A 23,325-nucleotide genomic window follows, 5' to 3' on the forward strand; every position below is an offset into this window, starting at 1 on the left:
GTAACCCTGTATATTTGGCTATATTAAACTGTGATAGTGCAGAGAGTGATAGCAGTTGTGGTGACTAAAAGGTGACAAGATGATGTCACGGGATATAATGGAGGCTTCGGCAGTGCCAAAGTTTGCAGCTTCACAGCATGGGGATGTAATAACAAAATCTAAATTCTCAAACATTTCTTTAACACATACACTGACTTGTGTTGATTTTAGCATTTGTGCTATCCCGTCGCTTGTGTGGATGACCAAAGTGGTCTATGCTGCCGAAAATCCTCTTGATGCCCTTTTCATGGCGAATGAAAAGAAAGAAACACAATGGTTAACATGCAGGGTCTGCAAACTGGAAGATCACTGTTTATCTCCTCCAACACATGCAATCAGTACAAATGCTAGGCCAGGTCTGTCATTTTGTGCCTCCCGCCGAGGTGTTGAGAGGAGTCACCGTGGCGGAAAATCACCTGTTTAGGTGTTGAACACAGCCTCGCCTCTCCTTATTCCTGGCTCTCCATCCAACTGCTATCCATATTACCCAGTGCCAGGAGATGCAGCAATAAAGCTTGCTCTCTTTTCACCTAGATTTGCCAGAATAACATAGCATCTGAAAGGGCTATCATCGAATGAAACACAATGATAATATTTCAAATCAATCCGAAAGCTTTTCCACCAGCCTATCACTCACACAATGACACCAAGCGCAGCAGATTTTCAGGGAGACTCTGGGTGTGCTCCTCTGAGCAGAGCACATTATCTGTGTGTTGATCTGTAGTCTCTGTTTAACTGGCCATGTTGGCTTTTCTCTGTGTTCCCATTCACAATCACACCACCCATAATACTGTGTTTTCACCAACACAGTCACTATTTTATATTCAGAGCCTCTCTCACCTAAACTAACACAGCAGCTGCTCCAGGTTTTATTTCTTCTTCTTCTCAGCTACCGCTTCTACTTCTACTCCGGTCATGAGTGAAAGCGATATCAACATCGGACTGTAGAGAATTACCAGTTCACTTACTATGTGTTTTGCTTAGACGTGTGCTTCTTGGTATATGATCTTGATAGCTATTTAACACAAAACTCTTCTGATCTAAAATGTTAAGAAAATGTATATTTGTGCGCTGTGTTGAGGTGGAGATGTTGCAGCTTTCTTGTCCTGCTGCTTTTCGGAAGTCAGAGATAAAATCGTCTTCTTTTGTCTCTTCCAACAAAATATAACTTTTGCTATTTTTCACCACAATAAAGGCAAATTTACCACTGATGTGTTTGTGATAATGATAATAATAAAAACTAATACCAAAAAATAATCAGTTGTACTTTTATCAAGCTGTTTAGAATATATCAGTTAAGGCTGGTTAAAATAGTTGAATCGATACAGATCACAATATGGCAACGGTTTGCAAAGTCACATGTAAAATGACCAAAATGATATTCAGAGAAATAAACTGTGTACAATGGTTATACATTACATGAAAACAAGCTCTGCGTCAACAAGCCTCAGATTAATACATGAGTTAAAATTTTACTATCTGGCAAAGGACAGTTTGGTAAATTTTGGAGGATCAATCATGAACAAATATCACTCTAAATGACAGGTTTCAAGATATATATTGTGTCATATGATAGATAAGTGCCTTTTCCACTGTTGATCCTTCTGACTTTAAGAAATTGTTATAATAATGTTTAATTGTCAGAGCATAAAAAACCCAAAACTGCTCAATACAGCGTTATCTTAAAATACATACAGGCTTCTAATCTAATGTTGACTTGACTGAGATTCTGCTATCCAGCTGTCAGAATCAGCCTCCTGCTTTTTCAACATCAGAGATGTTAAGATTTCCGAAGGACGACCACTGGACACATAAAAGACAATCTTGCGATTATCGAGGAAAAACTGGATGACTTTCAGACGAGGGGAGGCAATATCAATCACGGCCAATTTGAGGCCACCAACATGAAATATGATTTCATAAGACAAATGCAGTGTCATTCTTAATGTGCTTAACCTTTACTGTCAATGAAAAAGTATTGATTGCTCGGTGGCATTTTTTCATCATTTGATTTCAGAAAGTGTAATAATATATGGTGGTGGGGTAAGATAAAAGATGAATGGCAGCTGAATGATCTCAGACGAACAAAGCTGAATTCCCTGCAGAGTGCAGAAAGTGTCGAAAAGTTTATGCTTCAGTAAAAGAATTTTTGTTGCAGCACATTGTATTTTACATAAACTTAATAGCTATATATGTAACCCATGCAGTCCTTTTATGTTATTTTAAGTCTTTTTTATAAACTCTACTTTTGATTTCAGCAGTCTTGTTTGAATATGTAGCCGACCAGTATTAGCAGCAGGGAGCAGACAGCCTGCTTCTAAGCAGTGTTTCTATTATTTCTCTATTCTGTTGAGTAATTGGGAGGTCTCCTATCTCTTCTTCGTCTTTGATCTACTTACTCAACCTAATAAGACTTTGCTCTGCTGCACTACAACCAAATCAGCAGTGCATTTTCAGCCCCCTAATAAGTGGTTAGCTTGATTTATATAGGTAATCTTGGCGATGTGGCGGGGCTCTACAGCCTCTCTCCGACGCAAGGAGCCTCTTTTCACAACCATGGGCCAGACCAGATGAGTCCATTACAGCAGGGCTAAAGATGGTCATTTAACCTTCAAAAGTAACAGTGTGCTACTGCATCATGACACAGGAGGAATTCTTAGTCGAAGCGTATTGAAGCGGTTGACGATACAGTGATGCATGGCCACGCTGCCCGGCTCTATTGTGAGAGCGGGATGGCTGTTGGGCCATTGCTGCGGGTGGAGAGACTCGGCTCGGCCCGTGGGGAGCCCTGGGGGCCAGAGGAAGCACTTAGAGTGGTAAAATGGCCACTTATTCACAGCCACCCTCCCGTTCTCACTGCTCCTCCCTACCCTCGAGCCTCCCACTGGGTTCAGGAGCACAGACCTCCGGGAACTGTATGATGGACTGCGTAGCCCGCTCACTGCAGTTAGCCTATCCTGGCCTTGGCGACAAAGAATCCAAGAGCGAAGGCCCCCACACCAGGCTTCGACTCCACCTGCTTTTTTTTTTTTTTTTAGAATTAGCATATTACTGGTAAACATCCGCGCTGGTGACATTAACAGATAGCAGTCTTGATGAATGATTTCTTCTCCCTCTCCAGCTGAATCCTCTGGCCAGCCAGGCGGCAGTAGCAGCAGCAGCAGCCATGGGATCAATCGCTGGTTCTCAGGTGTTTGGCAACACCCTGTCAAACCTGCAAGGAGCCACCGGGCAGCTGGTCACCAATGCACAAGGACAGGTGAGTCCTGTACGCTAGACGCTAAGATGAAGAAAAAAAAAAAAAAACTTAATGAATGATCAATTATGTATACAGCTAATTGAATACTCCAGAGAGAAAACAGTTGCATTGGTAAATGGTCTGTGAAATATGTTTCTGGACCATCTATCATGTAAGTATGTGCAGCTCCAAATAAAACACTTGTATAGTATTTCTGATCTTTCCTCATAGATTTCTAGTGTTGGCTCTCTGTGTTGTCTCGAAGCAGTTTGCCTACAGTCTAGTAGCCACCCTACAATATATTAAGCTTTTTGGGAATAAACAAAGCCCCTCTTTCTCTTATCCGCATGCGCCTGTCGCAGTAAAATGCTGACCTTGTCATATTTACAGGGTGGCTGCAGAATTGTTCCATCAGTAGCCAGAGGCTTGAACGATGATGCTTGTCATTGTGGGGCCCTATCTAATGAATCATCTTATCGCAGGTGCACACAGCACATATTAAAGGAAAATTGTATGGACAATGTGCCCTTTCACGCCACTCTGTTATTTACCTTAACCCTTGTTGGTCTTTTAACACTTGCACAGTCTTCATAGCAGATGGTTAACAAAAATATGGTGAAACCGAAACAGTAGTTGTTATTTGTTACCACTAAAGAATATGCAAAAAAAAACCAGCTGATTTTGAATTCTATACTTGACATTTAACCTACCAGAGTTGTGTTTCAGTACCACCAGTGTGACCACGGTTCACTGTTTATTGTTAAGTGTTGTCTGTGTGTGAGAGCTTGATGCTAAACGTCGCAAATGAGACAGTATGGACTTCCCTGGCTCACACGGTGCCTGGAGCACTGGGGACAGATCACTGTGGATATGGACTTGATGGGATGCTCTGTGCTTTTGTAGTGTCTTGGCGGCTGACACTGCCTGACATAATCAGGTCACAGACACGGTCAAAGCCCTGGGCTACAGCCTTTGCTCCCCACCTCATTATTCCACAGCATTATTCAGACGGAGGGCTCTGAAACATGCGCTACCCTATCAGAAGGTCCCGCCTCCCCCTTCCCCTCAACACAGAGGAGATTATACAGGCTAATACATACCTCAAACAAGGCTGGAGGTCCAACAAACACGCTCTGAGAAGTTATGCGAGCCTGGAAAAACCACAAAACATGAGGCAGAGGAGCAGCTTTTATCAATTTTGGTTTATATTAATTGAGAACTGCTTTTATCCATTCAGGGTTGTATTTACTTGGAACAATCTTTATCATCTCGGTGCTCTACTAAAACGTCTTCCCTTGAACTTAAAACAAGGTATACCGTCTTTGACCCCTTAATTTCCTCTACAACTCTGTTAGAAGACCTTTTTCATAAGCAAGAGCTCTGGGGACCTTGAAAAGTGCCAAGTTTGATGGACGTTTGGAGTTCAATATGTTTTTAAACCTTAATTATATTGGCCCCAGCCTTTTTATTCTCCAAGGAGAATCAATGAGGCTCTTTCATCCTCACCACCTCTGCAACAGTGATTAAGGCTGTGGATAAAAGCCAGAGTATTGTTAAGTTACTCTCATTCCTCATATTTTTTTTTCATTTATGAATCTGTGGCATTTTCATGAACATCTTCTATTCAGTACTAATTCTGACTTCTCCTGCAGCTTAATCTGTGAGTAAAAACTGAGGTGGAAATAGGGACATTAAGGGCTATTTCATGTAGCGAACAATACATGCTGAAAGGTGTAACCCTCCCTGAAATTACATTAACCTCAGTGCCTCAGCTTTATGTAGGAAAGCCCCCTCCTCCCACTGTGCTAGCCATCCTTTGTATTCCCAGCATTCCCAGCCTTTGGTAAGGCCTTGAGCCCCCTGGGTAGACAGTGAAGGCACTAATGCAGAGAACAACAGGTTAGGAACACATGCACTGTTAACCTGCTAAGCAAGTTAGCTTGTAAAGCAGCTGAAGCTGAACCACAACACAAGCGTGTTCTGTTGATGGGAGCTTCCAGCCCTTAGATCAAGTGCAGCCACAGTGTAAACTGCAATTGGCCTTGCAGTTGTAAATCTGCAACCATTGATTATTTTCGTTATTCACTTCATCTGTCAAAGCCCTACAAGTTCCCAGGTTGCTTGTTTTGTTCAACTAACTCTCCAAAATCCAAAGATGTAACACATATAATGACATAAAAAACAAAAAAGGAGGAAATCCCCACATTCGAGCTGCTGCCACCAGCCGGTGTTTGATATTTTTGATGGATAAATAATTTAGGTGATTAATCCATGATCAGGACTGTTACAGATGAAGTTTCTGTTGATCAGCTAATTTAATCATTGGTGAACTAAACTCCCGTATCTGTATATTTGAGAAGATAAAACAAAAAGTGTTCTGTACAACGTCTAAAAACGGATACCCAGGAAATGTCTCGCGTCCGCCGCATCATTTGAGTCCGCTTGTTTTAGGCTCTGATTTGCTCTGAATGTTAGCTCTTTTGCGCTTGTGTGTTGACACGAGTCCAAAACTTTCCAAACATTTTTCCTCTCGGGTCTCAATTCGCCGCATGTACAGTGGAGGGGAGAAAATGGGCAGAGATATTGCCTGGCGACCATGGCTAAAGACACAGATTGACCTGGCTGCAGAGATGAGATGACATTTCTGTGGAAACAAGAGCAGCATAATCTTAATGAGTTCTGCTGGGTGGAGAGAGGCACTTTACTCACATGCCAAACTGGAGCGCAAAGCAAACGCAGGAAGCCAAACAAAGGAGGAGAAACTGGAAGATAACTGAGAAGAGGGACCTGAAGGCTGCCTATTTATGAAAGACTTGTTCATTGAAATTGCACCTTAAGAAACACAAAGCCAAATGTTTTGACAGAAAAACTGATATCTCCATCAAATGCGGCCGTTCTGTAGAGTAACTGAAATTCCTACTGGTTGTTTGAGAATACTGCAGTTTTGGAAGAATAGATGGGAACACTGAGCCAAGCAACTTCTTTAAAATATATCATTAAGAAAAACAAAATCTAACAATCTGACCAATAACTCTGCACCTGTTCGACACTCAGTGCTGTATTGAAGCTCCATGCCCTTCCCCAGTTGTGTTGAAATAAAAACTCTACCATAATAACCATTAGGTTATTGCACAATAAAGTCTTCCCATCTGTCTATAAGCTAACGCTCAGACAGCTGACTACACTAAGAACTCTTCCTGAAGAAGATCTTTGTGACACCGCCATGAAACATCTGCCTGAGATATTCGGATGGAGAAGCATTGCTTGGTGGGACAGGGACGAGAGCTAAGCTGTCAGTTGCCTGCTCTTTTATTATGCTTATAGAACAACCACTTAGTCCAATGACGATGAATAATTGAGCGGAACAAGTTCCCTGCCACTGTGGCATGCAAAGCGGGATCAGTGGGACTCGGGAGACACGAGCGTCAGGCAGGGCAATAAAATATGCTAAGTGGCAGGAGAGCATTACAGGGAATTTGTGAAGCCAGCGCAGAGAGAGAGATAAATTATCTCTCCCCTAATGCGAAGCAACGTAAGCAAATGAGCCGTGGCAGGGATGAATTACAGATTGTCGGCCCACCTTTCTCTGACTGATCCCTCCCTATTATGTCAAGGAGACGGGGGAGAGGGGAGGTGGACCAGGCGCTGAAACACATCAGTGGTGGCGAGAGACTGCGAAGGCAGAGAAGGCCCAGTTAATGCTACGTGAGAGCTGTTTGTAGTTTTGAGTTGGTTTGGGGTGAGGTGTAGAAGTTTGGAGTAAAATGTAAATTTAAAGACTCAAAGACAGTGCAGTCTTAGCAAAAGTAGCTTTTTGCCCAGTTGCCAAATAACAGAATTTAGAATGATGGGCGTCTCATCCGTGTTGAGCTGTTCTCTGCTGTAATGAGGTTTGGTGGAGGAGCGCTGTCAGCGGGGAGGCCAGAGAAACGGCTGCTCAGGAGCTGCCCAGAACCAGTCCCCAGATGACATTAACCTTCATCATGGTGAAGAGGCACTAAGTCCCCCTAAAGCGCCACTCTTGGCCACACTCTGGCAGCTCTGAGAGCTAAAACGCTGCAGTGACACTCTGCCGCCCCCTTTGATCTGCCCTTCCTGATTACAGCGACAGAGGAGAGGAGAGCAGCGGGATGGAAGGGGATGGAGGAGGGGTGAAGTACCCCTGGGACCCTGAGAGTTGAATTAGAAACACAGGGTCCCGTCTCACTCTCTGATGCACCTCTTTTCTCCCTCTTATTGTTTCTTTTCTTGTTCATTCTTTCTACTTCTTCCTGTCTGCCTGTGTGTGTGTGTGTGTGTGTGTGTGTGTGTGTGTGTGTGTGTGTGTGTGTGTGTGTGTGTGTGTGTGTGTGTGTGTGTGTGTGTGTGTTCTTTCTCTTTCTTCCTCTCTGTCTGTGTGTGTGTGTGTGTGTGTGTGTGTGTGTGTGTGTGCGTGTGTGTGTGTGTGTGTGTGTGTGTGTGTGTGTGTGCGCGTGTGTGTGTGTGGGGGGGGGGGGGAAATGGGGGACTCTCAGCAGCCACACTCCTTCTCAGCAGAGACAGACAAAGACACTTAAGCACAAACACACACACACACAGAGTCACACATACACACTCATCCCGGTCTTGGCCTGGTGATGGATAATACAGTCAGTGGTGTGCACCATCACACACACAGGTATTCAGCGCTGACCTTTGCAGTGTGCTCCCAGCAGTCTGCTTTGCCTTCACTTGCTCTTGCCTGTAAAACCACCTCAGTGACAGATGATCAGTGAACAATTGTGCATGTTTCTCTCTCCAAATAACACACAGACCAACTCAAAAACAGAGTGCTCTGATTAGCCTCATAACACAGCGAAATGACCAACTCACCTTTTGTTTCTGATCACATCCAAAAAGCCCAAAAAAAACCGTCTCACAGCGGCAGAGATCATTGAGACTGATACCTCCAGTAGCGTTACCCTCTCTGTTCCTTCTTCTTCTTTTTAAAACCGCCCAGCTGATTTCATCTCCTCTCTACCCCCTTTGTAGATAATTGGAACAATCCCACTGATGCCCAACTCTGCAGGGCCCTCCAGCCAATCAGGGGGGGGCAACCCAGCACTGCAGGTACAGCCAATTACACCTCAGCTTCTGACCAACGCTCAAGGCCAGATCATCGCCACAGTGATCGGCAATCAGATCCTGCCTGTCATCAACACCCAGGGAATCACACTGTCACCAATCAAGCCTGGACAGCAGGTAACATATACGCCGATGGACAAATGCACACACGTGTAAAGGAAGATATATGGTAAAGCAGCTCATTATGTACTTAAACTGATGTTCCAACGATGATCAAGAGCTGAATGTAAAACTGTTGAATGAGCAACACCTAGTGGAGTCAGACTAGAGCTCCGTTTATTCATAAAAGAAATATCCAGCACTGCTACTCAGGTCTGTTTACACTAAGCACCTTATATTTTTCCCGCTTCAACATTCATAATGCTCGTTTGCATCATTCCACTTAGAAAATTGTCGCTTTTGGTACAAAGTGTGTGTGTGTGTGTGCGTGAGCGCCTATTCATGTTTGGAATGCACTTGTCAGCCAACCTTTCAAACTTAGTCTCAGGGAGACTGCTGCGCCCCTGCAGAGCCCAACCCCCCCCCCCAAAAAAAAAAAAACAAAACAACACTTTTCATCACTCCACTTAAAACTCAAACACTCCTGCCTCTGTTCTTTCCGTTTCACTCTCCTTCTCTCCTCCTCTCCTTCTTCAATCACACACTCCAGCCTTATGATTTGTCCTCTCTGACCTGAACTACAAGTATTTTGTTTTGATTTAAAAGAAAGCGCACCAAACACGCAAGTTGTCTCTTTTTTTTTTTTTTTTTTTTTTTTGCACACTACATTTGAGCTCATACTGTAAGTGTAGAAACTCAAACTCAAAACATTTTCTCCTCCCAATTTTAAGATCTATACTGTGCTCGAGTGTGGAGCCAGATGCATGCACACAACAATGAAAATGTTATTGACTTGATAATGACAATGTCAGCACAGAATTACAGGGTAAAAGTTCACATTGGAGGCACATACAGTGCTGAATGGATGAACTCTCAGCAGACGGACACCTAATTGTGGCTCTCTGAAACTCCAGATCATACTCTTGAATGAATTAATGCATTTGTAATAATGTTTATGCTTTTGTCTCCACTTCAAAGCCTGCATGTACACATTGTTCCACAGGCATAATTTACGGTTGTCAGAGCCTGCAGTCTGGAATATTTCAAGTGAAGCTAGATAATTCTCCGAGCCTGTCAACAGTCCTGACAGTGTGTGCATCGCTGTTGACACCCCCCACCATCCAAACAAACACATGCCACAGAGAAAATAATTAATAGCAAAGAAGGAGAGGAGAAGTCAGCCCAGCTTATGGCGGAGACAGCTTTAAAAGTGAAGACGTACCATCTTGATCTTGTAAAAGCAATTCAAATGTGCATAAAACATGAAAATACATCGTTTTCTCGCCATCAGAGCACGTTGCTTGTGGATCATGAATTATGTTTGATATGGGGACTGCTGTGTCCACATGTTTTTATTTCGGAGTCAGGCTGCCATTATTAGCATCTTCACACGCCTGATGACGAGACAGAGGACTCTAATTGTCATGAGCTGTTCCTCTTCTGTAAAACTGAGTGTATTTCTGCAGAGAAGCTATTATGAAGCTCATAGAGACAGTGGAGTACCTGAGCTGAACCAGCATCTACTTCCTTTTAGACTCTCAATGGCTCCTGGAAACATAAACCACTGCAGCAGCTTATTGAGCAGACTATTGACCCTATATTCCGCTCTGTCAGTCTAAATACGGCAGGCAGTAATTAACATTTATTCATCATCGGGTACAAGGTAAATCTCATTATATTCAGCTGCTAAGTGGCTAAATTAATAGCTGTTGATTGGTTGATTAGATTTAATACTATAGCTCAATCACCATAATGACATGATTACTATAAATGATGGTTATTATGATGATGTGCAGAGGAAATAATGGATATTGTTCTGTACTACACGCTGTCAATATGTTGTATCAGCTTGTGTATTGTGTGTGTGTGTGTGTGTGTGTGCGTGCGTGCGTGTGTGTGTGTGTGTGTGTGCGTGTGTGTGTCAAGCTGCCTCAGGCTCAGCAGGCTCAGACAGGCCCTGCATCATCTCAGCCTAACCTGCTACACATGCCCCACAGACAGAGTCCTCTCCACCAGGCCTCCTCCTCCTCCTCCACCTCCTCCTCTTCCTCGGCTCTCAGCGTGGGGCAGCTAGTCAGCAGTAAGTGTCCGACACAGCTCACAAAAACACAACAGGCTTTCAGATACACGGAATAAAGAACCGTATCCCTATTATTGTTGTTATATGACGTGATGTGTGCAGTAAAGGGCCGGGACACTAGTACCATACCACTAGTAGAATTTAGCCATGCAGACACTTCCTCAGTATAATAGAGTCAAAAGAGCATTTTGTCTCCCATTGTCCTGAGTACTCTGAATGACCCACACAAAAATGCAAAAGTCTCCTTCTCAAGATTGATTTGTCATTTGACTCCTCGTAGTTTTATTTTCTTAAAAGATCAAACTGGCAGTGTATCATACTTTTGTTTCTGTCAACAAATCCCATAAGAGCACCGAAACCAACGATGCATTAGTGCACCTCTCAATATTTTCTGACGTCCTTACAGTACTCTGTCTGTGGTAAGCTCATTCATTCCTGCTGAAGACATAAATCCTCTAAAACAGGTCACAAATATATAGTCTCATTAAAAAATTAAAAAATAACTAAATCATTTCCTAAAACAGCTGGGCACTGCAGTTTTTTTTTTAACAAACTCTTCCCAAACAATAACTAGAGCATTTGTTTTGGACTATTTTCAGCAGCGGATTAACATTTGGTGCTTTAGTGAGTATTTACAGCAGGAGGAGGGCATATGTAGGATTCAATCAAAATAAAGTAAAGTGCCTATGTTCATGGTAATGAAGGAACATGTCAACCAGTGCAACAGGGTGGATCACTGATGTGTTGTAATAGTTTCTGGTGCTGTTTGGCACAGAGGGACAGATTTGGTTACAAAGGCAACACTTGTTATTTGGATCAGTTCATTCTTAGTTTTGGTCTATTCATGGGGTTTACAGTCACCAGATGTCTTTTAAAACAAGTCTCCAATACTTTTTAGAAAGTTTAATTAACCGGCCTTATAATTATTTTTTCCGTCTCAAGACACTGACACTCATTCCCAGACAATTCTTGAAACAAGTTGATTTCTGTTAGAAACCAGTTGAAATATTCTTACTACACTAGCAGACCTTTTTCACTTGTTTGAGAAAAATACTTTGACTTAAATATACTCATAAATGACATGATAAGATGATTTAAATTGGAACCACTTTGTATCAAACATACAGTCCCTCTTAGAAAATGAAGGCATCATGTTGTGTGTATAATCCAGCGTAACAGGAACAGTTTCTGGAAAGACATGTAGCTTTTTTAAATGTGATTTTTGAATGTTTTAAGTGCCACAAATCGTATTAAGATTGTGGCAGAAATGATAGAGCAAATAAAACCAAAACTGTCTGGTTAGCTAGAAACAACAAAAGGTAAGAGAATAAAAATGTCTTTTTGTAGTTTGAGTGAACTGTTCCTTTAACAGCACTGGCTGGAGATCCAGTATGGTGGAGTCGGTACCTGCGTTACTCTCCGTGTGGACAGCTTTTGACTGATCCCCGCCTCCTACGATTGTTTTATTTTTCCTGACTGTCATATCTTTGGTTTATTAGACGATCCAGACTGGCATGTGTAATGTATAATGAACATAAGTTTCATTCTCCAAATGCGTGGGCCTTTGGCAGAGCCTTATAAATCACTGGGCCACAGCCTGTCAGCATGTAGCTACTGCCTTTAAAAACTCAGCTTTATTCACATAAATTTCATTTGTCAGAGTCGATTCCGCTAAACTCCATGTAAACTCATTTCAAAGGCAGCTACAGTGCCACTGAATTTAATAAAAAACAAGTCGCCATTGATCAACTTGTTGTAGACATTGTGTTTAGTTTATGTTTACTTGTAGCTCGGAAAATATCCGATAAACCATTTTTGAGTCTGTACAAAATCATTGTGGCTCAGTTCTGCGGTAAATAGAATTAATGTTTTATGCTGAGTATGAGCCATATCACTTCCTCTCAATATCACTTACAGCAAATATATATACGCAAAGAGAAATCCCATGACAGAATGAGAGTCGTCACTAGCCACAAACAGTGCCAGAAACAGATTAATAAAGCTGAGAATGTCTGTTACTGTTATTTGAAATAATCAGATGGGAAAATGTCAATCATAAAGACGAATGTCAGCAGTATTTTGTATCAAGGTTGTTTGTATGTTTATTTTTATTCATCTGGAGAAAGGCACCGGATCACTCACGCTGTTTTTCAGCAACAATCTTTTTAGCGTTCATTTCCTCCGGGTAATCAGTCCTCTGACGGCTGCCAATGAGCAGCTGCTCTGGAACTAAAGACATTAAAAAGCCTTGCTCAGCTGCATTTTCACTCATTTATACCTGGTAATAACACGCAACCTGTATCCGGATATCTGACCTGGATAAGGAAAACACACATGTTAATGCAGGTGTAAATGCACGCAGAACACAATGTGACTGGACTGCAATCAGATCCTCCGGATCACATCGTTGGTCTGTCTCGCATTGCAGTCAAACCTCAGCCAGGTGCAAATGCAATCTGAGCTGCATGAACACAATCTTGAACCTTTCGGTCATTTGGGGGGTGGGGGGGGGGCAGAAACAGGTTACGAACACAACACTGACATATCATCACCATATAACATTTTAAGTTGATATAGTAAAAGCTGCTCATTTACACACCCAGTATTTACAGATATTTACTACAACATCATTCATTGTGAGTCGTGTTTGCGGACGACTGATGAATGTAGGTTCAATATTCATCTTTGTTTAGCTCTGTTCTGTGTTTGGACTCGACTTACTCCTGAGGGAAATATGCTGCTCTTTAGCTGCTAAATGCTCCACTGTGTTCTCCAGCTAGTTGCTAACTGTGTCTTGCCTGCTGTTTGTTGCTCAGCCTGTTTGTTGACAAGTCGGCAGCATTTATATCCAGATTTCTAACTTTTAGACTCGTAGCTCACAACTGGTGGGTTTCAGCTGCAAATATCTTCATCATTTAGTCAAGTTCGGGTGGATTATAATCATATATACAAAAAGAATAACAAATAGGATTTTAACTTAAGTTTAAGACAGTTCAAAGTTGACTGCATTGTGCGACATTAAGTGCTGGCACATAATACCATGAGGGAAGGGAACATTTTTTCCTCATTTCCCTTTTCGGCAAACAAAAGAGGGTGTTTAACTTGGTACACTGGTAATTATTAAGCTTAAAGCGTAAATTGATCGTCTCCGTTGTTTCTGTGTTTTTTCAATCGACTCTTCATTCTGTTTGTTTTGTAAAAGCTTTACTCCACCATTATTATCATTATTTCAAATGAAATTAGAAGAGGTTTAAATCGAAAATCAGGTTTGGGTTGTGACTTAATGTCTAAAGAAAAATATGGATCCAGAGGCTACACCAGTTGCTGCTCCAGACAACCATTAGTCTTTCCAAGCACTAAGTAAATAGCCTCCACTGGGAATGATGAAGAGATGCTCATCAATGTGGAGATGATGGGACCCGAAGCTGTGAGTGCTCATCCCTCCCATTTCAGTCGGCGTGGAGTCTCTAGTCCCTCATCTTCCAAGTGTTCACACGTCTGGAGCACGCCGCATACGCTACACGTCACTTATGAGGCACAACGAGATGGCAGCCCCATAGATTTTTGCTTAAATACGCTTGGAGGATTCCTTTAATAATTCATTGATAATGACCAAGATGAATAATTCAGAGGCACAAACTTTGCTTTAGTAAGCAGGATGCCAGGGCACCTGACATTGATGTACAATGTGAAATCACTTTTTATTAGCAGGGAAATTCTTCAAAATGCTTCTGTGAAGTTTTCCAGATCTGCTCAAATGCAGAGATTCACAAACGGCATGTCTTTGTGTAAAGAGTGTTTCTGTCCGACCGGAGCTGGTTATCGTTTGTGTGTGAGGCTCGCTGCTGGTTTCGGAGGCCTGAACTGTCTTCACTTAGGGTCAGACGGATGAAATAATGTCTTTATACATTCTTTAATGTTTATCTGAGAGAGCCAGCTTCAGAGTATATGTGTATTCATACGGAAAACTATAACACTACAGTATCTATCTGCTCCAGATCTATCTGTCTATTGAATTAACAAGCTCTGCGGCGTGTGTTTTTGTCCATATGCTTTTGTGTGCGCGATTAAAGATTTACACTGGCAAGTCAGAGCCATGACACGCCTGTATTCATACCTCAGATGAATTTATGCTTCAAAACATCTTTCAGATACATGCAGTTTACAGCATGAGGGCAAAGACAAATAATAAGTTCTAACCCAGACCAGGACTTTTTTTCTTTTCTTTTTTTCCCCGTTCTTTAGAGGCGATCATGATCACATATGGCTGAATGGTTGCTTCTGGAAAATGAGGCAAGCGGCGGAGGAGCACAGGGCTAATAAAAATGAGATGTGTTTGTTGTATTGTAGACCCGCAGACCGCCCCCAGCGAGGTGGACGGGGTCAACCTGGAGGAGATCCGTGAATTCGCCAAAGCATTCAAGATCCGCCGGCTGTCCCTGGGCCTGACACAGACTCAGGTGGGCCAGGCGCTCAGCGCCGCCGAGGGGCCGGCGTACAGTCAGTCTGCCATCTGCAGGTAAGGGCAAACAAAGAAGAAAAAGATCTGACAGTAAACGGCTCATTATTTCCAATCAGTTTGTCCTGATTGTGTCAAACGGAAGCAGATGAAGTTGTGCGGCCTCAGTGAGTTGCGCGGTGCTCGTAGCGTCCATCTCTTTTTCATTCCATGTTTTCACAGACATTATTAAGATATTAAAATACATAATTGACTATCACCACCCTGACAAACGAAAGCTCTCATGTCTGTACTTACCCTTCCTCCTCTCCCTTCCTTCTCACCCGCTGACATGACAGCCTCGTGTTACTTATGCAAAATACATACACAAGTATTACACGGAGCACTTAAAGCATTTAATAATTACTAAGGCCCGTTGCCTTTCACTCCGCCTGAACATGAGAGAGCTTGACGTCGATGATCTGTTAATAAGATTGCCATGTTTTACTGCTGCCACGAGGACAGTTTAGTCATAAATGGTGCATTATATATTCATGAGACAATCAGACAATCAGTGTTTCATCCCTACTGTTGTTCCACTTGACTAACATTTTCCATGAAGATGCCAAATGAGCCGCGTTTTCCTTTCAAGGCAGAATAATTGGGCTACATCATGTCCCAATATTAATTTTTTAAGAGAACTAAATAGTGTAATCTTTTATGCTCAATGTGCAAAAAACTATTTTATGTGTAAAATTAACTAAAGAGTCAACAAATGTAAGTTAATGTTTTATGTCTTTTCTAAAGTCAAATACATCTGAGCAACTTAAAAACACACACACACAGACTTTAGCACAATCGTAGCCTGTTTTGCATCACGAAGTCCCCTCTGTTTTCAGTGAAATTCCTGTATTAATTTTAATGTCCCTCCGCAATGCGTGTGCTTTGCTGATGACCGGTGCTGTTGATGTGACACAGCGCTGCCACGCACTTTTAAAAATTTCATTACATCAACATCAAACGGCCGATAAAATGTGAAACAGCGCAGGGGCCGGGGTTCTTATGAGGCCCGGCCTTCTCTGACTAATGTTTAAAGTCTTGAAATCACACATGAAATATTTACAGCCAGGCATAATTCAAATATTTATAATATACATTAAAAGCCATTAGCCTCAAAAATAAACACTCGGTGGGCTGTTATTCATGCCGTTAAGACAATTTTTTTTTGTTTGTATGACATTGGACATGACATCCTGATGTTTAAAGCAGAGGGGCAAACTTCACATGCTTTAGTTTAGTTAACATCAACACAGACATGAAGTTTGAGGGGAAACGGGACGTCACAGTAGCTCAGGGGCTCCGGCTCTGAACCCAGACAGAGAACAGACACTGACAGATGCTTCCATCTTGTCTCCTTTCATTGCTCAGTATGTTTCCAGGATCTTTATTAGTTTATCTAAACAGGCACAGGCATTACATGGGGGGGGGCATCATCAAACCAATGATGTGCCAGTCTGTCCTCTTTTGGTTCAAATTTGAATACAAAAATATTCAGAAGGAAATGATTTGATTAAAATTAAAGGCTGATCATCCCATTTATCATTTTAATTACATGATTTAAGATAGAAAACATTAATAACTCGCCTTAACTAATGAGTCACGCTGCTTAGAATTCAGTGCACCATTATAAACTCTATCTGTCCTCATTAGTTTAATCTTTAAAACGATACATTTGACCCAGCATAAATAAACATGACCAGAATTATTTAACTAAATAATCAACAGGAATACACAACCAGCTAAAAAAACACAAAGGCATATTTCATGACTTGCCCCAAGGAGGGCTCAGCAATAAACCAACTTCACCTTACATTACATTCACTTACACTATAAATCTTTTACAGACAAAATTTACTTACACTGCAAGAGCAGGTTGATTAAAAAAATTTTTCAATATTGCTTTTCAATACAGCAGCTGAAATCAAAACTTTTTCGAAACCTCACATTGAGGAATTGAAAATATTTTTCCCACAAAATCTATTCGCTAGTTAATAAAAGAAGTCAATAGTAATATTTAAGCTGGGAAATACTGAAGCAAAAACTAAGAAAACATGCAAATGAGAGCTTACTAAGAATGTGACGGAGCATTTGTCAAAGATGAACCTTTTGATATATGTAATTTTATATCATATTATCAACATGTTACGGAATAATAGTTAATGTTGAAATGAATTGACTCCTGACAAATCAATATATCATTATATCGTCATTCCTACCTGACAGTTGCCAGAGACGCATTAAAAAAATGTTTCTAAAGACAATTCTGATATTAAAATGAAAATATCACAAGTTAAAGTGAATCTGCTCGTTTATCTAGATACAGATTTTAGCTCACATCATCCAGTCCTCTGATGTGAAGTGTATCCCTCTCAGATAGGTCTCTCTGATTTGCTTAAGACTCTGGCTCATGAGTGTAAACCCTGAGGCGAACTGTAACTCAGCTCTGAACATACAGCACGTATAAGCAGAGCTCCTAAGGTTCTTTTAAGAAGAGCCAGAGAGGCTGCAGGTGCATTCAGGGCCATTTCTCCCTCGTGCTGATGCACTAGAGGAGGGAGTGCATACCCCAGCTGAGCAGCTCTCAACTCATTTTAGTATCTGCGGTTCCTGTTGATCCATGAAATGTCCTGTCTCTGGTGACTCTTCATATTTACTAATGTATTCCCCGCAGTATGGAGCTCTCCTCTTTCCACTGTTTAGGAGGAGGACGGGGTTATAAATAATAACGCCTGTCGACAAGCAGGAATGCACCAACGAGGTGTAGAAACAGAGGAAGTTCATGCATGCATGGGCATCTCGGCCTCACTGTTGTTGTCAGCAGCAGCTCACCTCGCCATTAAAAATGTCTTGTGTGCATTGTTTGTTCCACAGAGAGCAGAGCTTTCTTCTGGCTCTCTGCTGTCTCTCCATCACTTCAGGACGTATTTCACTAAAAGCATCCGCACACGTCACGCTCCTGCTCGTCCCATAAAGACATTCAGTCAACACATCGGATTTATTGATTTAATCAGGTGTGGAAATCAGCGGTTGTAAGAAATCAACTTTCCATCTATTGATGGAAGCATTATGTTTTTAAAGGCTCTTTAAATGTGATTTCCAGCTGTTTTTTTAGTAGTTAGTTTAATAATTGACTAATTTGTGTTTCACGTGGATGGAAATGTATATTTTATTAACAGTGCACCATTATACACTCTGTAAGTTGTGGTGCTCATTATGTAAATTATTAAAAACGAACATTTGGCCCAGTATAAGTGAATCACTTGATAATCAGCAGACGTACACGACCAGCTAATAAAACATAAACATGATATATGATTAAATTCAGCCTTACAACTTCAGTAACTCAACTTCTGAGATCAAGATGCCCTTGCAAAAAGACACATCAGAACAAATTGCATATAAATGCACACAATCGCACACAGACGCACTAATTTTAATGTATTATTAAAGAATATCAGCAACTACAGCTCTAAAGGGCGTGTGAGTTCATTCCAGTAGGAAAGCTCCGGTCTTTGATTGTGGATTTAGTCCTGATATCCTCCGTTCATAAAACAGTTACTGTAATGAAACGTCTAGACAGTTTAAGTAACCGCTATATTCACTGGTTAGAGTCTAACTGATGACTTTTGTAGCTTGTCCACTCCATGTCTTTCTACAGTGTTTTCTGTCTCATGTTGACTATAAAGGAAAGAGAGACTTAAATCCATCCAATCAGATCAGTTTTATCATTTCAACTGCAAAGGCTTGTGGGTCAAATCCTGTAAATAATAGTCCGACTGATAACTGTTATCACCTGGTATTACTTTTTCTATATAGTCCTTTATTTAGTCATACAACAGTGAAGTCTTCAGTTTATAAATATATAAATAAAACTTTCCAAATGGTCAAAGTGTCACAGTTACAATCTGTAATCACCAAATTTAACGGATCCTCATCAAAAATATGTTGATGTTACATGTTACTAAAAGAAGTCATTAGAATCAACTTCAAATGAACCGAGTCTTCATTTGTTTTTAGACGCCATGAAAACCATTTAAACCCAATTGTAAGTCTCTGTTCGTTTTGCGTGAAACACCTTCCTTTCCCTCAATACAAACATTACAGGTATGAGAGTTATCCTTTCAAAACCTAACGTCATCTTCATCATATCTAATTCACGTGCCACACACTCTTCCTGTTAATATCTCAGGCAAAAGCACCTGGCAGAGTCACTGGGCTGCCAACAAGCAGTGTTTTTAGAAAAAGCTTCATTCTGCATTCTTACTCAGACTTGATAAAATGCAGAGTCTTTGTGAAGTCAGAATTATGTGTCACGCAGCCGTAAGGTTGCAGAAACCTTCAGGATTAAAGTGTGTAAATGTATTCTTATTAAATATAAAATGAGAGGTTGTTAGAGGATGAAAGAAAGTTTGAAAAATGTATTAAATGTACATTTTGATTAATATTTCAAGCTCTTTTGGTAAATAAATGATGGTGCCATATTTAACTGCATGCATTAGTGGATTTTTTTTGGTTTTTATCACCTGAGGGAAAGAAATGGGATATTTGACAGTAATTCCTGTTTTGTTTTTCTGTTGATTTAACTTTGAAGTACAGTATTTAAAACATTTAGTTAGATGTTTGGTATGTTTTTTGGTTCAACTGGACCTGACTTTAGCCATTGGCAATATCTCCTTGCTCCACTATTGCCAATTTGGGACAGAGAACCACAGCCTCCTCCAGAAAATTAACACACCACTGGCAACCATCACCTCCAGCTGCTGCAGCTGAGGTGTTTCCAGGTACAGAACACAGAGGAGTTTGGCTCGGACATGTACCTGGATGCTAGTCTCAGTCCCTGTGGCATTCTGGTTGAGGAGACTAAAAGGCAGGCAGCTTATCCCTTGTTCTGGCAGGGCACCTAAGTAAGATTCTTTTTTCTCAATTCTCCCCAGACACACCATCCTGAGAAGCCACTTTTTCCTACCACAGGAAGCCCAAGAGAACACTATAGGTAGCAGTCTGACAGGCAAACTGAACCCTGGCCTTTTATATCCTGCCAGGTTTGAGAAGTTGGACATCACCCCTAAAAGCGCCCAGAAGATTAAGCCCGTTCTGGAGCGCTGGATGGCCGAGGCTGAAGCCCGCCACCGATCCGGCATGCAGAACCTGACTGAGTTTATCGGCAGCGAGCCCTCGAAAAAACGCAAGCGGAGGACCTCTTTCACCCCGCAGGCGCTCGAGATCCTCAACAGCCACTTTGAGAAGAACACACACCCCTCTGGACAGGAAATGACGGAAATAGCCGAGAAACTGAACTATGACAGGGAGGTGGTGCGTGTCTGGTTCTGCAACAAGAGGCAAGCCTTGAAAAACACAATAAAGCGTTTGAAACAGCCCGAACTTGGCGCGGCTGCACCAATGGACCCTCTCACTGATTCTCTAGAGGAGCTCCCGAAATGAACGAGCCCTCCGACGAAGAAAAGTGGAGTGGAAAAGTGGCAGCCATTAAAAACAACAAAGGTGGATGAACTCATCTTGAAATGAGAATTGAAAAATGTTCCCAGTCACCTGGATGGACAGTCATGAGTTTGCAAACAAAAACTATGTGTTGTCAGTGTGATTACCACAGTTATGTAAATGACCTTGGCGAAACCAAAAACAAGAAAAAAGAGATTAATATCTGAGAATTATGTAAAAACATATGGTGTGCTGTTTCAAAGAGTTTTAGATTCTGGCCTTACAGACCAGACTATCGCCCAAATTTTGGTTCCCACAAGGAGGGATTTAGTAAAGAGATCATACCAAATCAAAACACTATTTACCAAAGTCTGTTGCATCTGAGTACTAAGAATAATTTTGTAATGTAAATGTGCTCTAAATTTTTACATTTGTACTGGCAAATCTAAGCTATATGTGTGAGGTTGAGTATACATTTTATCTTTGTCTCGCTTACTTTTTTCTTCATTGTTTGTATGTAAATATCTAAAACAAAAAAAAAGAAAAATGCTGTCTTCAGATTGAAATCACACTGATAAAGTTCTCTTTTGGACAAAAAAAAAAAAAAATTACCTTTGCTGTTAAACAATTGCATAATAATGTTGTTTGCCTCTGATTTGTGTTTCATCTGCAAATATTTTCAGTCACAGTGTAACTTTGTACAACTTTTACAGGTATTTATTAATAATCTCATGAGATTGTTTCAGAGGACGGAGGGAGGGTAAATTAAGGACTGTCACGTGATGATGAAGATGATGAGGATGAGGAGGAGGAGGAGGAGGAGGAGGGGTTTCAGTGTCTGTCGAGTCTACTGCAGCTTTGTTTTGAGCTACTGTGTCATTCTGTTGCCAAAGCCTGATAGCCAAAGAACACATACACATTCAGCTCAAGGACTGGGGAAGATTTTACCTTTTTATTTATTTGTTCACATGGCTTTCTCCCCCCTTTTTCTAAAGTGTTTTACTCTGTGGGTCAAGTTTAACAAAAAAAAAAAAAACAACAACAACAAAAAAAGAAAAAAACACCGTCTTGTCAAACACTGCAACAGTGTCTGCTGTCATTTCTTATCGTGGCAATATAGAAAATGGGTTGGAAGAATTTTCTCTTAAGCAAATTTGCCTATGCATGCTTCAACTCAAACAACGTGAAGACGGATTATTTACAGACTTGGCTAAAATAGATTTCACCAGACAGCCCAAAAATAAAAGAAATAGGCTACCTGAATTTTGCTAATATCACTGAAAATAACATATTTTTACACAATAAACCCTTTAATTATGCCCCAAAACTAAGTAAACGTGTGGTTGAAGCCTGTCTGTTGCCACTGACCAAACTACTGAGCTCATTCCAGTTCAGCTGTTTTTATAACCTGAATATTTCAACTCAAATATGCTTTTCTGCAAAGATAACTGTTGTTGTTTTCTTTATATTCTGCATTCCTCTCAGCTAGATGAAGGTTTACAATCAGCGTTCTTAATGGAAATGATTTCTACTACACTGAAGTGTTTAAAAAACGGTTCATCTCAGCAGATTCTCTTGAAGATCTCATGCATGTGTGGTTATTTTTATCATAATTCGCATGGGTAGAAATGAATATTGAGTCCACCGATATGTTTATTAATTGACTCTCCGTGACAATACGACACTTTTGATTTTATGTGGTATTACTTTGTCAGAAATGTCAATATTCCAGGCAAAAAAAAAAAAAAAACTCCTACACGGTCACTACTAATATCAGGCGCTTACAAAAACCCATAGGGAAAGGCGGAAAAAAAATAAAAATAGAGGTGAACATTGAGAATAAGTGTCACATTTCAGAACAAGTGAACTTAATTTGAAGTGAGGTGAAATTTGATGCAATTTATTCAGAATCATGTGTCGGCTTGATGTCTGTCCTTCCATGTCACTTTGGTTATCTCAGTCTTTCAGTCCCCTGTGCACTGCTGTGTTCATCTTCACTGCCTGGAAAACACACACACACACACACACATACACACTGAAAATGTAAGAAAACACATGAAAAAGATTCACTTATGTTTTTTACTGCATTTACACCAACAGATTTTGTGCATTTTTTATTTTGCTTCCAAGAGAAAAAAAAAAAAACAACAAAAAAATATAACTTCAGGCAAATCTCGGGCCAAGAATTACTGCACCACCTGTCAGATAAATATATGAGAAAGCAGCAGTGGATCAGTTGTGAGGCTTAACAATAAAGCTGTAACCAAAACCAAAAAATAAAAGAAGACACAGATAGGAGTTATGCCTTCGTTCAACTTTTCAATGCTGGACCAAAGCTCTATAGTTATGCACATTGTACAGAGAAATAGATTCACGATGTTGACAATCTTTAAAAATCTGAGATAAAAATTGAAGAGAAGAAATGTACAGTAGTTCATCCAAGGTTTACCTCAGTACTGTTCTTGTGAGAATCATACAAATGCCATACAAGCAGCAGCAGGTCAGAAAAGACAAATGATTATTCTGCACTGTGTCGTCGATGTTCACCTTCAACGTGGAGGGGGAGGCTTGTGTTTTATTTATTATTATGTGACACATGATTGTTTTATTTTTGTGAAGTGGTTTCCTGAGCCACATGTGACTCTCTGGTCATCTGTTTTATTATTGTATTGCATTATTTCTCATTCATTGTGACATCCACCTCTGTTTTCACAGACCTGTAGACCCATGTAGAGGAAAAGGAGATTACAGTAATGTTGCTCTTAACCCAATTAGGATGATTTGTTAATCACCTTTAAATACTTTTGTGAAATTTTACTAACACGGACA

The 23,325-nt window shown here is 40.9% G+C and overlaps 1 protein-coding gene across 1 annotated transcript in view; it reads left to right on the forward strand.

The window, feature by feature from the left end:
• The window catches only part of pou6f2 (POU class 6 homeobox 2), a 65,413-nt gene extending 44,914 nt beyond the window's left edge, over positions 1-20,499 (forward strand). The window contains exons 5-9 of the mRNA XM_022767252.1: positions 3,161-3,298; positions 8,288-8,497; positions 10,406-10,559; positions 14,910-15,078; positions 19,992-20,499. Coding sequence (XP_022622973.1) covers positions 3,161-3,298; positions 8,288-8,497; positions 10,406-10,559; positions 14,910-15,078; positions 19,992-20,499 — 1,179 coding nt within the window. The remainder of the gene's footprint in view (positions 1-3,160; positions 3,299-8,287; positions 8,498-10,405; positions 10,560-14,909; positions 15,079-19,991) is intronic.
• The last annotated feature ends 2,826 nt before the right edge of the window (positions 20,500-23,325 follow it).

Source organism: Seriola dumerili, unplaced genomic scaffold (genome assembly GCF_002260705.1).
Source record: "Seriola dumerili isolate Sdu_G_001 unplaced genomic scaffold, Sdu_1.0 BDQW01001124.1, whole genome shotgun sequence".
In the NCBI taxonomy this organism is placed as follows: Eukaryota; Metazoa; Chordata; class Actinopteri; order Carangiformes; family Carangidae; genus Seriola; species Seriola dumerili.